Source organism: Archocentrus centrarchus, chromosome 12, assembly GCF_007364275.1.
Source record: "Archocentrus centrarchus isolate MPI-CPG fArcCen1 chromosome 12, fArcCen1, whole genome shotgun sequence".
NCBI classification, from domain to species: domain Eukaryota; kingdom Metazoa; phylum Chordata; class Actinopteri; order Cichliformes; family Cichlidae; genus Archocentrus; species Archocentrus centrarchus.
This window is the reverse complement of record NC_044357.1, coordinates 1,606,796-1,621,884: the sequence shown is the minus strand read 5'-3', so window position 1 is coordinate 1,621,884 and position 15,089 is coordinate 1,606,796. Positions and strand designations below refer to the sequence as shown.

The following is a 15,089-nucleotide window of genomic DNA, read 5'->3' as shown; positions in this document are numbered from 1 at the left end:
TATTTTAAATGTATGTAGAATGAACTATTTGAACTTTAACTGCTTTTGGACATCTTATTTTATCTTTTGAAGCTTAATTATTGTTTTATTTTGAAATCTCAGACAGCTCCCTGCTATATTTACAATCTTATACATATTGTATTATTTCTTTCTCAGCACGTTATTGTTTTATGTATAGGGTACAACAAGCTGCTCCAACCAAATTATTCCTTGTGTGATTAATAAAGTTCTTTGTATCAATCTCTGGATGAAACTCTTGAATGTTGAACCACGTGTCTAAGGTACTTATTTCACCTCTGTTCTTCTCTCGTGCTGCAGATACCTGAAGCCAGATATGGGAAAGAAAGCTAAAAACAAGACACAGATAAAAAAGAAGACCCTTAATCCAGAGTTTAACGAGGTGAGTGCTTTCTAAACTTCTTTTCTGCAAGTTTTGCCATCTTCTGCCTGCCCAGATATTTTTTATAATAAAGTTTCTTTTGCTACTATATTACAGGAATTTGGTTATGAAATAAAGCATGCTGAACTTGCCAAGAAAACCCTCGACATCTCAGTCTGGGACTATGACATGGGGAAATCCAATGATTTTATTGGTAAGTTTCTCTTTGGCATCTCACAAGTTGGAATTTCTCTTACATAATTTAGAAAAATAGCTTCATATTGTAGTCAGTATGACTTGAAACTAGCAATTAAGCCCATGAACTCACCTGGAACAGATTTATTGAGGTCACTGAACATGGGAGCATAGACTTCCACAGACTTCTGTACAACCGTTATTTTTAATGGAATATAGATTTAAAGCCCTTATGCATAGGTTTCACTTATAGACAAAGAATCAATATCCATCCAATATCCATCCATCCATCTTTTACATGCAGTCTATGCTGTGGGCTCCAAAAATCAAAACACAGCCTAACCCAACACTTGGTCAACACAGAAGAGCTATGGATCTGTCTTGTTTTGGGAGTCCTCTGAATGCAACATGCTGCAGCTGCAAGAATTATAAATGCGAAAAAAGAAAAGAAAAAAAGAGGCTTGTACAGCATGAAGTAGATGACACATACAGCTTTCATAATGGTTACTTCCCTCTTTGCCTTCAGGGGGGTGTCAATTAGGGATCCAGGCTAAAGGAGAGTGTTTGAAGCACTGGTACGAATGCCTCAAGAACAAAGACAAGAAGATTGAGCGCTGGCATGTTCTTCTAAATGACAACACCACTCAGTTTGAGGATTGAAACGTAAAATCTTTCACCCTTCTCTGTATTTTCTTTTCTGTATCACTCTGTAAAATATTGTCTTCCACTGAGTCCGGGTAGACAAATATTATCCTCTTGCTTTCAGAGTAGTTTGTTGTAGTTTATTAAAGCTCTGTTTCCAGCATTTTTTTTTTTTTTTTTGACCAACATGGATGTTAACCTTTACGCTTTTTGTCAAAAGGAGTTTACCATATCATAAACTGTATCAGATAATAAACAAATCCTCTGACATGCAGTAATGTTTGAACTGATTATCAGGTTTTATGAACAAGATAAAAACCCTTTATAATCGTCATGTTATAATGAAGTGTGCCTCCACTCAGACCCAGCAGGGGGAATTTCCCAGTTTTCTGCTTCTCACTTGTTCTCTCCACGTTTTGATTGATTGATTTGAAACATTAACACAGTACATATACCCCCCCCACACACAGCCTATACTGATGTAACTCTATTGCAAAAACAGTATATACACAACTTACACATAATGATATTGATATGTATCCCTGTCACATAAGGTCATGTGTTATCAGCTGATTTTTCCACATTGTTTATGTGTGTGTTATCAATATTATTTCCTTGTGTTGTTGTACATATTCATTGTGCATCTGTTAAATATTAAGTTGGGCGCTAAAATGACGTGAACAATCATTCTTTTTGCTGTGACATGCAGATAACACGCTGGTCTTCATATCGCTGTGGTCTGTGCATCGTCTTCACCTGTGCATGTGGGAGACATTTAAAGGCCTATAATGCTTCTGCATGAGAGTATAATATTATTATTTTAAGAAAGAAATTTGATTATGCAGTGGCAGTTAGGGTGACCAGCAATCTAAATGTAGGGAAAAGAGTATATTTGTGTGGCACAATGCAGGATAAGTTACCAAGACTACAATTCTGAATGCAGTTTCCCCAGCTTGCTTTCTAATTATATGAATATAAGAATAAGTGGAAGCTTAAGTTTCTTTTTATGGTCTTTGCACGCTCATGTAGTCCCCTTTTCTGTCACAATAACATTTAAAAGTATTAACTGTAATTTGGTTTAATTTAATTTAATTCATTTTAAACCCAAAGAATTACTAAGGGTTATACTTTGGCGTTCAAAGTGTGTAACTCACAGGTGTTGACTTTAATCAACCATAACCAATAAAAATTTGGTATATTATCTCAATATGTGAATATGTAGAAGGATGGAATAAGAGATAAGGGCTTAAGTAAGGGTTCCACTTTATGTACAATGTCACATAAAGGGGAGCATCTGGTCACCTGAGTGGAAGAAGACATTTTTTGGAAAGTAAGGAAATATTTCTCCAGAGGTATATCTGATACACATATGCAGGCTAAATGTTTTCTGCTCCATATTCAACATTTTCCCATCTGTACTGATACTGATGCATGTCTGAACTTCTACTGTAGCAAACACATGGCTAATAAATAAAAACATGATGAAACTTGCTTGGTATTTGTTGTGTGTGACATGGCATAAACTTTGTCTGAATCAGGTGAGGTTTGAACCAATCAGCTCAGACAGACACGCAGCCGAACATTTTGTGAACTTTGACTTATCTTGATAAAACTTCTTGAGTCCAACTGGGTGAAAGTTTATAGACTTGTTATATTCTGAAAAGTCTGACCTTGAATCTAAGCTATGATCTACCTTTTCATTTTACCAGAGAGGTCCTATCTCAGCTGGAAAGATAGGCCTGGCAGGACCTCAAATGTTTACATTTCAAAAAAATACCAATCAATACAGCTTATCTGATGCAAGTCCAAGACCTTCAAACAGCAGAGCTAACATGACCAACTTCTAATTGTCCAGAATTAAAGGTCTGCAACAAATTATATGATGGAACTTAACACTTTACTGACTCTAGAAAAAAAGGTCTATCTGCAGAGCCAAAAACCAAGACTGAAAAATGATAAAAGAGACATCACAACATAAAGAGAAGATGATAGACTGAATGAACATAAAGGTAAGCAAAACAGGAGCGAGGCAAGAGAGACAATAACAATGTAATAAAATGGATATAAAAATGAAAAATGGCTACAAAGAGACATGGGATGACAAAAGAATCACAAAAAGGAATAAAGAGAGACAATGTGGTAACAAAAGAAAGAAATGGAGAAGAGAAAGAGAGAAAAGGGTAAACAAAATGACCGCAAAGAGGGAGAAAATGATGACAAAAAGACAAAAAAGAAGAAAACAATTACAAAGAGAGAGAGAGAGAAAAACACACAAAATAATAACTACAAATAAAACACCCGCAAAAAAAAATACATAATGACCAAAAAAGAGTGATGGAATGAAGAAAAAAAACAAAAACAAAGATCAGATGGCTATAAAAGGAAACAAAAGGCAAGAGACAAAAAGAACCAACAAATTAAAAGAAAGACTGCAATAAACATGTAGCTAGAAAAGTATGCAAAATGACTGTCAAAAAAAAAGACTTAATCATTAAAAACAGAAGATGGAAAAGTACTACAGAGAGAGGTGATTACAGCAAAATAATATAAAAGCTACTAAAAATGAACAAAGAGGGGAAAAAAACGGAGACTCAAAATGCCATCCATAGTTGAGGTGTCATGAGTTATTTTCTGGGTCCAGGGGCATGCTGTTGCACAATCGTCCTAAAAGGGTCCTAGGTAAAAAAAAATTAACAAGATATAGAAAAAAAATTTTAAATATATTCCTCTGTCTCCCAAAAACACATCAACACTCAAATACTATTCTAGACACTCTTGGAGGGGAAGGTCTGCCTGATTGAACTGCTCACTGCTATGCACTGGCCACACTGTTATGTACACCTGCCCAACTCCTCATTAATGCAAATATATAATCTGCAAATCACATGGAAGCAACTCAGTGCATTTTTGCACGTAGACATGACCAAGACGACCTGGTGAAGATCAAACTGAGCATCAGAAAGGGGAATAAAGGTGATTTAAGAGATTCTGATCATGACATGCTTGTTGGTGCCAGATAAAGTGGATAAACTGGAAAAACTGAATCTCCAGCATGTTGATCCTTGAAGCAGATGGGCTACAGCAGTAGAAGACCACACTGGGTGCCACTCCTGTCAGTTCTCACAATTCATGCATGAACAGGCTAGTCTGACAAATCTCTGTCTCTGCTACAACATTTGGATGGTATGATCAGAACAAGCCAATGAGTTCACTGTCCTCAGATGGCTTCCACTGTCACCAGATCTCAATCCAACAGAGCACCTTTGGGATGTGGTTGAACTGGAGAGTCACACAGACAAATCTGCAACAGCCTGATGCTAGCGTATCAATGTGGAGCAAAATCTTTAACGAATGCTTCTAGGACCTTGTTGAATCTATGCCACAAAGAATTAAGGCAGTTATGAAGGCACAAGAGAGTCCATCCTGGCACCAGGTAAGTGTACCTAACAAAGTGGCTAGTGATGGCCTGTCCACTCTGTGATCATAACCTGTGATTAGAGGGCATAAGAATTTAGGGTTTCATTTTAAGCAAATTCAAAAGGTTGAGAAATAGTCTAATCATAGGTTGAAGAAAGGACTGAATACAAAAGCAAATCTGTAACAAGTACAAGAAACTTCTGTCTGTCAATGAATAAAAATTGATAAGGTTGTCAGAATGTGTATTTGGGGAGTGCCTGTCACTTATCAAGAGATATTGCAGATGGATGGACTTCTGTGGCCTGTGGGTATGTGTCTGGGTGGGTGTTGCCAATATTATGTCACGGTCACTGTCTGTGATGTGTGTGTGTGTGTGTGTGTGTCTGGGCGGGGGGGAGTGATGTTTGGCTATGCTGACAGGTCACATGGCTGGTTTGGATGATGTGTTTATTTTAGAACCACGCACCCCCTCCTCCTACTACTCCTCCTCCACCCCCTCCTCCCTGTCTTATTTAAAACCGACCTGGAGTCTGTCGATCTGTCCGTAATCCCCAGGGAGTGAAACAACAATACATTTTAAAGTGAAACCCAGCCTGTTTCCTTTAGCTGCTGTCCTCGACGCGCCGCCACCATGATGCGCATCGCTCCACTTGTTACATTCATCTTCACATCATCACTCCTGAGCTGCACCGCAGCAGCAGCCTCGATCCTCTGCACCTGGACTAAAGTTTCGCCTAAGGGAGAAATACATTACAGTTTTCTCCGCAGCGATTCCCGTCAGACCCCTTCTCCTCTGCGGCTATACCACACCGCCTGGACCGAGAAGCGCGCTCTGCTGGGCTGCACTTGGAGCGACGACACAGCGGTGATCCACAACTATCTGTCTCTGTGCCGGGAGCGCGCGCAGGACTTTTCAGATCATCCGAATGAAAATGTCGATTTGGACTCCGTGTTTGGGACACAGGGACAGTGCGTCTCTTTGGCGTCTCTCAGAGAGCGCACAGAAAAGAGGTCGGTGAGGAGCGCTGGTGGTCAATGTCAAGATGAGAGGTCAGAGGTCAGCATACATCAGCGTGTAAAGCGTTTTATTGTACCCGGTACTCTCTGGTGCGGCTCTGGCAACAAGGCACCCTCGTATTCAGATCTGGGTATGTGGATCCACTAATCCCTTTTTTGCATTTGTGCACAGGCAGTGGGTCCCATCTTTGGGTCTTTAACCCCCCAAGGGTTACCTTAAGGGATGAAACCAATATTATGTTTAATTTTTCTTGTGCCCCCCCCCCCCCCCCTCCCCCCACTCTGTTGGCCACCACTTGTCATGGTGGTCACACAAAATGTTTTAATATTTCTCTCAGAGTTTACAAATCAGTGATATGTGGTATGTTAATATTGTCCTGCTGCGATGAGGTGATGAAACAATATTAAGCAGTTCCATAAAGTCAGAAGACATGCAAGAGAGGAACTGCTCTGCCAAACTCCAGAAATATAGTTTAGTGTCATACATTTCCCATAATGCAACTGACTGACCTCTACCTTTCTTGTTGACTAAATGCTTACATTTTAAATCTTTAAAAGTCTGTATCTACATAAAGTCTAGGTAAATTCATTTATAAATGCCAAAATAAAAAATGAGCCTCAAAATGCGACCAGTGTGCATGTTTTATGCATGAAGCAGGCAAGGTAACAAGGCACCTGTATTAAAAAATATGTTTAGAGCCTGATATTATTCTGCGAATAATTCTCACCTTCATATTTCAGGGTATGGCTGCTTTGACAGGCGTGTCATCGCTGATAGCTGTCTGTTAGGCCTCATCTCTTCTAATTCCACTCACTGAACTGACCGTCTCCACTCTGTTAATTTTAATGGAATTATCTGACAAATAATATGGCCTGCTGTGTATGTACTTCAGTTTTACTGAGTGAAATTCTAGTATTTTATTAGTATGTTACTTAGCATTAGTTAGGACTTAGCACACAACAAACAAAAAGCAAAGTCCACATGCTCCCTCAGTATATTATTTAAAATTACCAATGCAATGAACTTTATCCAAGTAACTATTTTTGCAAATGTTGTATTTCCAGGTCTAACACTGGATAAATAGAGCTCTTTAAATAATGATTTATAAAAGTTATCAGGTCAGGAAACCACTGGCGCAATATCAAATCAGGTAAATCAGATTTAAAATATATATATTTTGCTATCAAGAGTTCTTCCAAATAATAATAGTAATAATGCCTTGGACTTATATAGCGCTGTTCAAGGTACTCAAAGACGCTTTACAATTTCATGAACTATCATCTTATTTCATAGTTTTAGTTTGCTGGTTTTCCTCATCTTATGCAATAACTGAACATCTTTGCTTCACTACGGACCATCAAAGCAAGCTATAACTCAGGGGCTTAGGATGGACTTATGGTGCATTTAAATAATGGGAACAGGCCAAAGAACGGTACTGATAGAAAAAAACAAAACCAAAAGCAAAGATTATGAATTGACTTTGACTTATACATTTTGTAGAGTTGCAATCATGTTACAGTCTTTTAATTCATGCCTACTATGTATCTCTTGCCATGGTGCAGGTGTGTTTTCAGATACAGACCACTGCTGCCGGGAACATGACCAGTGCCAACACACCATCCTGTCCTTTCACTCAGAGTTTGGCATTTTCAACAGCAACATCTTCACCATGTCTCACTGTGACTGTGACAACAAGTAATTACCCTATCCTTTCCCAAATTCTAGTTCAGCGAGTTAGTTGCATATGCTTTGTTGTTGATACTTTGGTAAAATGTTGCAACCAAATTTGTTAAAGGTTTCGAAGTTGTTTGGAGGAGGCGAATGACAGCATATCTGATGTAGTGGGATATACCTTCTTTAACCTGCTGAAGATGCACTGCTTTACATTCTCCCACCGGCTTCAGTGTACACAGAGAAACTGGTTTGGAATGTAAGTAAAATCAGAGAAATAGATCAAATAATTTTGTGGAATTATAAGTGTCTAGGATTCAGCCAATATTATTTCTCCCTTACCTCTGTTGGTATCCAACCATGCAGGCAGTTTTAGATTTATTTGTTCTGGCTTTGAGACATCTGTCTCTTAGATTGGTAGCAGCTTTATAAATTGTTTGGGTAAGTAACTACTTTGGTCAAGATACCCCCCCCCCCCCAAAAAAAAATAAAAATAAATAAATAAATAAAAGGTCTCCCAAGATAAATCTAATTGGATCTCAAGTTGATTAAAAGAAACAATGGAGACTTTCACCTTTTTTTCCTCTAAGGAATCATCACAACTTCACATGTATGACTGTACAGTTATTTTTTTCATTTTAACATACTGTATTAACACACTGAACCTAAAATCACACAAAAAATATAAAACCCAAGTTTTTACTGTGAAAACCAAAAACATGTATAATAAACTACTTTTATAACTTAAAATACTAATACTAATATGTTGTTTCTAAGGTTTGTTGGGCCGAGTAAATAACTTCAGTTTTATCTGAATTTAGAAGCAGGAAATTAGAGGTCATCCAGGCCTTTATGTCTTTAAGACATTCCTGCAGTTTAATTAATTGATGTGTGTCATCTGGCTTCATGAATAGATAAAGCTGGGTATCATCTGCATAACAAAGAAAATGTATGCAATGGTTTCTAATAATACTGCCCAAGGGAAGCTTGTATAGTGTAAATAGAAGTATAAAAGTTTGGTGCTGGATTGTCTCAGGGGCATCTCTGCACAGCCTGCACCTGGGGTCTTGCCTGCAGTGGTAGACTTCAGCCTCTATCAATCTTGTACTTAGAGCTTGTTCCTGTGCTGCCATGGTTAGTGCCTCTGTGCTGTCTTTCAACCCAGGTTTGTTCAGCCACTGGTAAGATTTTTAAATATCAGTCACTTCTTCTAGCTGCCGGTGGCACATGTCATACAGTTCCTGCTCTTGCTCCTCTTCTTTCACGGGTTTTTGTTGCCAGAGGTATTCACTAAGTACATGATCAGTTGTGGACATCTTTCTGATGTACTCATGCATCTTTGTTGTTTCATCTTGGATAGTGGGTCTGACACTCACTAGCCCTCAGCCTCCTTCTTTCTGCTTAGTGTAAAGTCTCAGGATGCTGGATTTGGGGGTGAAACCCTCCATGCATGTTAAGAAGCTTGTTTTGATGTCAGTGGCTTCTACATACTCCTTTGGCCAGCTTATTATCCCATCAGAGTAGCTGATGACTGAGAGGGCTTAGGAGTTGATTGCCTGGATCTTGTTCTTCCCATTCAGCTGATTCCTCAGGACTTGCCTTAGTCTCTGCAGGTATTTGGTGGTTACAGATTTTCTCATGGCCTCTTCATGGCTCCCATTTGCAAGGTGTCCAAGGTGTGGCTTTCTTTTAGTCAATCCAGGCAGTGCACAGGTTGGTCAGTCTGTTCTTACAGTCTCGAGTGACTGCTCTATCTACCAGTAGTTGGTGTTTTGGTCCTCTAGTGTTGCTGCAAATTCCTTTCTGGGCCCCGCTCATGTTGAGCCATGTGCCTGCTCATCTTAGCCACTATGATGCCTGACAGGAGCTTCTGTGTTCTGCTGAAGCAGGTTATTGGCTGGTAGTTGGATGGAACCGGTCTGTTCTGGGGATCCATGGGAATCAGGACCGTCTGGCCTTCAGTCAGACATTCTGGGTGTGTCTTAGCCCGTAGCAGCTGGTTCATTTGTGCTGCCAGGCACTCATGGAGTGCAGTTAGCTTCTTTAGTCAGGAGATGTGAATCATGTCAGGGTCTGGTGCTGTCCAGCTCTTCATATTTGAGATTTCTTGGATGCCTGACACTGTGATGGTTACTGGAGGCTGATCAGGGAGGTTGCTGTGGTCTGCTCTTAGTTCCACTAGCCACTGAGCATTATTGTTATGCAACAGCCTTCTCAGCCTTCTCCCATGTGCTCTTCCAGTATTGCTCCCTCTCCGGCCTTGGTGGGGAGGGATTTTCTCATACTGTTTCTCTGCCTCTGAGAGTACACCTTGGATGGCTCAGTGGAGAACATCTAGTTTATTCTCCTGGCTTCCATCTCTCTGGTATATTAAGTGAAGCAGTTAGCCAAGGCTGTGAGTCTTTGCTTGGTAGTTTCTAAGCCCTCAGGTATGGACAGCTTGCCATACTTCTTTGGCACCCCTTACTTCATCACCCCTTTCTGTAGCTTTGGCAGTTGGATAACTTCTCTTTGTGCTATCTTGATCTTAGCCTCTAATCTTCTTCACCACGGAGGGTATTGCACCTTGTGGCTGTTGTTCTTCTTATAGCCAAGCATCTCAGGATCACTGGTGCTCTGGTTGGTTTCAGTGATGGTCACATTAGGGATTGTCCGTTATGCTGCATTCACATCTTCTAGTATACATTTAGAGGGTACTTCACATAGTCTTGGTAATTGGCCACGGAGGGTCCAGGTTTCCACCTTAGCCCTAATTTTCTCTTTCGGGTCAGTTGCTCTTGCATACAATGTACCAGTTGTTCTTGGTACCCAATCTTGGAGTGTGAGGATGATGATCTCCCCCTGACCTGATGTCCTGACTCCCCCTTGCCATAGCATTTGTGTTATACCTAATCAGTCTCTAGTTGCGATAGTTCCCTATTCTCCTCTTTTGTCCACTGATGCTGTATCCTTGTTCCAGTTGCCCACTGTTCATCAGTATGTCCTGGATCCTCAACACCTGACACTGACCTTGCTAATCTGGGTGACCCTCAAGCTCCCAGGCCTCTGATTATTGTAGGGTCTTTACCCACAATACAAAGCGCCTTGAGGCGACAGTTTGTTGTGATTTGGCGCTATATAAATAAAATTGAATTGAATTGAATTGGTAGAGGACTCAAGCTTGGAGGACAAAGACCACCTGCAGGACGAGCTGGGAATTTATATATATATATTTAATGGCAGCAGGTTGTGCTGCCTACACTTTTACAAGAAATCTGGTTGCAGTGAACTCTTCTTTGCTCTGTGACCTCATTCAACACACTAAAAACGCTTGAGGCGTCACAGTTGGACCTCACTAAGTAATGGGTGAAGTTACGGTAGCTAAGCTCATCTTTTACAGTATATAGAGTCTATGATTTCATTCTTCTGTGGTACAGACACCTTGCAGGCTAGTGTTTGTAATTTAATTTTGATCTGAGAGAAAACAAAGTGACTTTGATCTTCCAAGCCAACACTTGGGAAAAATGTGAAAATTAAATTATAATTTGTTTCACCCTTTGTGTTCTCTTGCAGGTGTAAGGAGACCAAAATGGCTCTGTATGCTGAGGTTCATTCACCCATACTGTATAAGTCTACCAGCCCAACAGATGACAGCATGAACAGCTCCGTCATCAACTCTACCACATCTGCAGAACTCCTGGAGAGTAGCACATCGAATTTACAGATCCACTCCATCACTACTGCTGCATCCACACTCCCTACACCCTTTGCCTCCATGACTCCTCTTACCAACACTACAACATCCACAGGCAGCAACACAACAGAGAGACCTGCAGGATCAGTACCTGACAGAAGAGACAATCTGGAGAACATTTTACCAACCAAAAATCCCACTGTGGCTGGAGCAGGCCCCGAGATTACAGGTATTTTGATATTGACCACATCTCAGTATATTAACTGATTTTTCTAACTGACCACTTCCACTGATGCTTCTCCACACAGAGACACAAATGTCATGTGGTATCTATAAGGATATCGATACATGTAGGGACAAGATCCTACCCCAGCATGAGAAATATGGCATCCACAACCTAGAGCCAAAGACACTTTACCACTGCAACTGTACCATCAGGTAAGTCAACAAACTGTGGTCCCTAAAGGCCAGTCATACAGATAATTTTGCTTGCTTTTTTCTAGAATAATCTGATTGGAGGGAGTTTTTACTGACATGGGGATGTGTCACACCATATCTAGAATACACAAAGGTACTTAATATTTACAGTGCAGGTACAAACGCTGTGATAATAGTGCACTCACCTTTGTTTCTGCGTATTCCTGCCAAGGCATATATAGTGTGATGTTTCACAACACAAAACTATGCCACAAGCAGTGTACAGATCCATTTGCAATGCAAGTCTATCTGGTTCTCTTTGTATTTTGGTGGCCTGTTCATGTGCTCTTTGTCTTTGGCATGTTGGTCTCCAACATCTGACTGTATTTTTCTGTCCTTCTAGATTATTCCAGACTTTGTCTAAACAGAGACAATTGACCAAAGTGCAAGCTCTTCTTGTGGAAAATGTATCTCACTCCTGCTTCTTGCTTCAGGACTGCATGGCAGACAGCAAGTCAGTATACAAACACATACAGTAAATGTATTCCAGCCCAGCTTTATAGGATATAATATATTTATGTGATCACTATGTATAGCAGAGGCAGAAGAAGTCAGAACTAGTACATAGTCATTACTTTATGACTGATATGACGTAGCATTAAAATGTTCATGCATCAGTATGTGAACACGAGGCACTAATTTTAACTACTTTATACTGTATGCAGCAAAATAGTTCAGTCCAGTGCTTACCAACCTGGCATTATTGATCTTCCAAAGGTCTCGAGATAGATCTAAGGGGTCATGAGTTATTGCTTCACACATTTGCATTGCCTATGTTGATTTAAAATATTTAACTGTGTATTTTCTCACTCTTTTTACTTGATTTGCATGAAAATAATCCCATGTAGTAGATTATTAGTGCAAAATACATGAAATATAAAAACTTGACTAAAGTACAGGAATCTCAATTCAAACACTGAATGCTAAATACTAAGTAGCATCACAAAACACCCATTCTTGTGCTTTGTTCAACAGCTGCACAGCAGTTGTGGTAAAAGTAGAGCTTCCTCTGCGGGACCCGAGGACCAGTGCAGCAATGGAGGAGCAACCCCATCTACAGGCTGTAAACCTGAAGATCAGGCAGCCAAACCAGAGGAGAGCTAAGAGAAAAGACAGGGAGGTGAGGCTCCACAAACTGTGTCTCAGGTTGAGCCGACGCAGGCAAATGAAGAAGAACAGAAAAAATGTCTAAATTGCTGCTTTAAAGGGAAAAGACTTTGTTGTAATGTTCAATATTGAATACATGACATACGTTTTCATATAGACTAAGAAAAGCTTGAAAGTGTGGAATAACCCAATCTGTTTATTTGACAATGCCCATGTTTTTCTGTTAATTTCCCGTTGAATCTTTTTCACAGTCTATTTTTGTCTCACAGCATCCTTTTTCTTGTTGAAAGTTTTATTTCACGTTTCTTTTCACTGAAATCTTTGTCGGTCGAGACTAACAGGACAGCATCAATGCTGCGGTTTGATGTTCTCTGGCCTGCACAGATTTTTTATTTTTATTTTAATTTAATTACTTTTGAGATCAGCAACACACGGTATTTTGATGGATACTTTAGAAGAGAAGACTTATTTCCACTGACTTTATAACATTTGGGCAAATAAGATTAAAATGAGTGATACAAAGTCTACCTACCAGAATGGAGTTTAAGATATATACAATTGTTTATTTATTATCCAATACTAAACACTTTGGATTACTATTACATGTTTTACTACTGTGTATTTATGGTGTCTACATACAGTAGGGGATGTTGTGGAACTCTCTTTAGGCCCACCTGCTGGTTGTATCTCTCTCTGGAACAAAATGACCCACTTGCTGAGGAGAAGATAAAACCATTCCTAAAGTATAACAGAAATGTTGGCACGTCTTAGCAGGAAAACCACAGATGCAACTAATAATATTAATGACAAGAGCATTTTATTCAGATGTGCAACTCCAAGAGCCAGCTGTAATAATCCGTGCTGGCTAACTGCAATGACTCAGTGTGGCAACTCAATTTAAGGGAGCCATCATTAAAATGATTAGTAACACATGTGCTTTTCCTGAGATGACAGATCAAGATATCTACCATGAAAACACGTAGAGTTAAAAAGGAGGAGCTGTGGCTGTCCTGGAAGAAAGGTTACTCTCGATCACAGTATTCATTCAATAAAATCATGGTTTTATTCCTGCTCCCTATACTGCATATTGATGTTTCAGCAGATGTTGTAGCCCGTTTGTGAGTATTTGTACTGTATTGTGTGAATTTGCAGAATGCTGCAAATTATGTTGTAAACAAAGCCACGAAAGAGAAAAAGTAATTTAGATAACTGTACATATGAAATACACGTTGAAATGTAGTTTATGATGTGAGATGTGACAAAATTAACTGATTACATTTGAAAGAGTAGTTTGATATTTAGATGAATATTAAGACATATTGTTTGCTTTCCTGTTTTTTTTTCTTCTTTTTATCTGATGAATTTATGACTAATGTTATATTTTTGCTGCCCTGTGAAGCACTGTAATGTAATGTAATGTGAATTTTGTTTAATGTTCTCAAAATAAAGATTATTTTTAATAATATCATTATAACAACAGTAACAGTCAAGTTACAGCTTGTCTGTAACTGAATATTTCCAGAACACAGACATGAGTGTAATATTCAACGATCTGTATAAGAAACCAATACATTTATGTTTCTGAAAATGATGGCTCTAATTTTGTGCCACACAACTGACTATACGTTTAGGCAGCAGTGTTAAGGTACTTTCAGCTCACTTATTTTCCAAGATGCTGCCACAGCAGATGAATCTGTATATTTGATCTGGCACAGATTTTATGTTAGATGCCCGTCCTGACACAACACTCCCATTCCTTCAGGCTTGGGCCTGGCACTACGAGTACCCTAGCTTGTGTCGGCTCCTATAGTTTTTCTAAGAGCTGAGTGATGTTTGAAAGCTCTTCAGAAGGCTGCAATCACTGCTGCTTTTAACTCATGTTACAATTTAGAATCCAAAAGAGGGCAACAGAGCTCAAAAAGTGTTAATTAATTACCCAGCAGTCCAGTGAAAGAGTTTGGCACAAACTGGAAATGGAGAATGTTTGCTGTCATAATAAAGAGTAGATAATTGCCGCTGAAACCAACACATTTCAAAAGGCACAACTTTTATTTTGAATGCAAAAAGACCCGTTTCCAGTCCGTGCCACACTATTTGCAGTTTTACTACTGCTCAGTGAGCAGTTGTTGGAGTGTTTGAAGATAGGTTCCCTACAATCTGCAGGTAACTGCAGCAATCATACAGTCTGTTTGTTTTAGAAGGCTTTAAACTCTCTTTAAATGAAAGTTGTTTTTAACCTTATAAGGCACCAGGACTGGGTGAATATATTCCACAATAGGCTCCAAATGTGTTTAATTATTCATTTTTCTGCTGCATTTTAATGAGTTAAAAGCCTTAAAAGCATTTCTTTTTTTTTTTCTTTTTTTTTTTTACATGAATACTCATTCCTACAGAAAGTAGGGCCTAGAAGAACTTTTCAATAGCCTCCTCCTAACATACTTCACCAACTCTGCGTAAAAGTCTGCTGCAGTGAATATCTGTCAGGTAACTCAACTCCTCTCTGATGTCAC

General features: G+C 39.3%; 2 protein-coding genes across 3 annotated transcripts in view; both read left to right on the top strand.

The window, feature by feature from the left end:
* rph3aa (rabphilin 3A homolog (mouse), a) overlaps positions 1 to 2,707 on the top strand; it is a 38,157-nt gene extending 35,450 nt beyond the window's left edge. For both annotated transcript variants that reach the window (XM_030742952.1, XM_030742953.1), the window contains exons 14-16: positions 319 to 400; positions 497 to 593; positions 1,101 to 2,707. In XM_030742952.1, coding sequence (XP_030598812.1) covers positions 319 to 400; positions 497 to 593; positions 1,101 to 1,234 — 313 coding nt within the window. In that variant the 3' untranslated portion in view covers positions 1,235 to 2,707. The remainder of the gene's footprint in view (positions 1 to 318; positions 401 to 496; positions 594 to 1,100) is intronic.
* A 2,468-nt stretch (positions 2,708 to 5,175) lies between these two features.
* On the top strand, positions 5,176 to 13,991 carry pla2g3 (phospholipase A2 group III). The gene is made up of 7 exons (XM_030742775.1): positions 5,176 to 5,781; positions 7,214 to 7,346; positions 7,447 to 7,581; positions 10,875 to 11,224; positions 11,304 to 11,433; positions 11,816 to 11,926; positions 12,448 to 13,991. Exons 1-7 carry the CDS (start codon positions 5,265 to 5,267, stop codon positions 12,662 to 12,664), a joined length of 1,593 nt encoding a protein of 530 aa, XP_030598635.1. The 5' UTR covers positions 5,176 to 5,264; the 3' UTR covers positions 12,665 to 13,991.
* Positions 13,992 to 15,089: the final 1,098 nt, after the last annotated feature.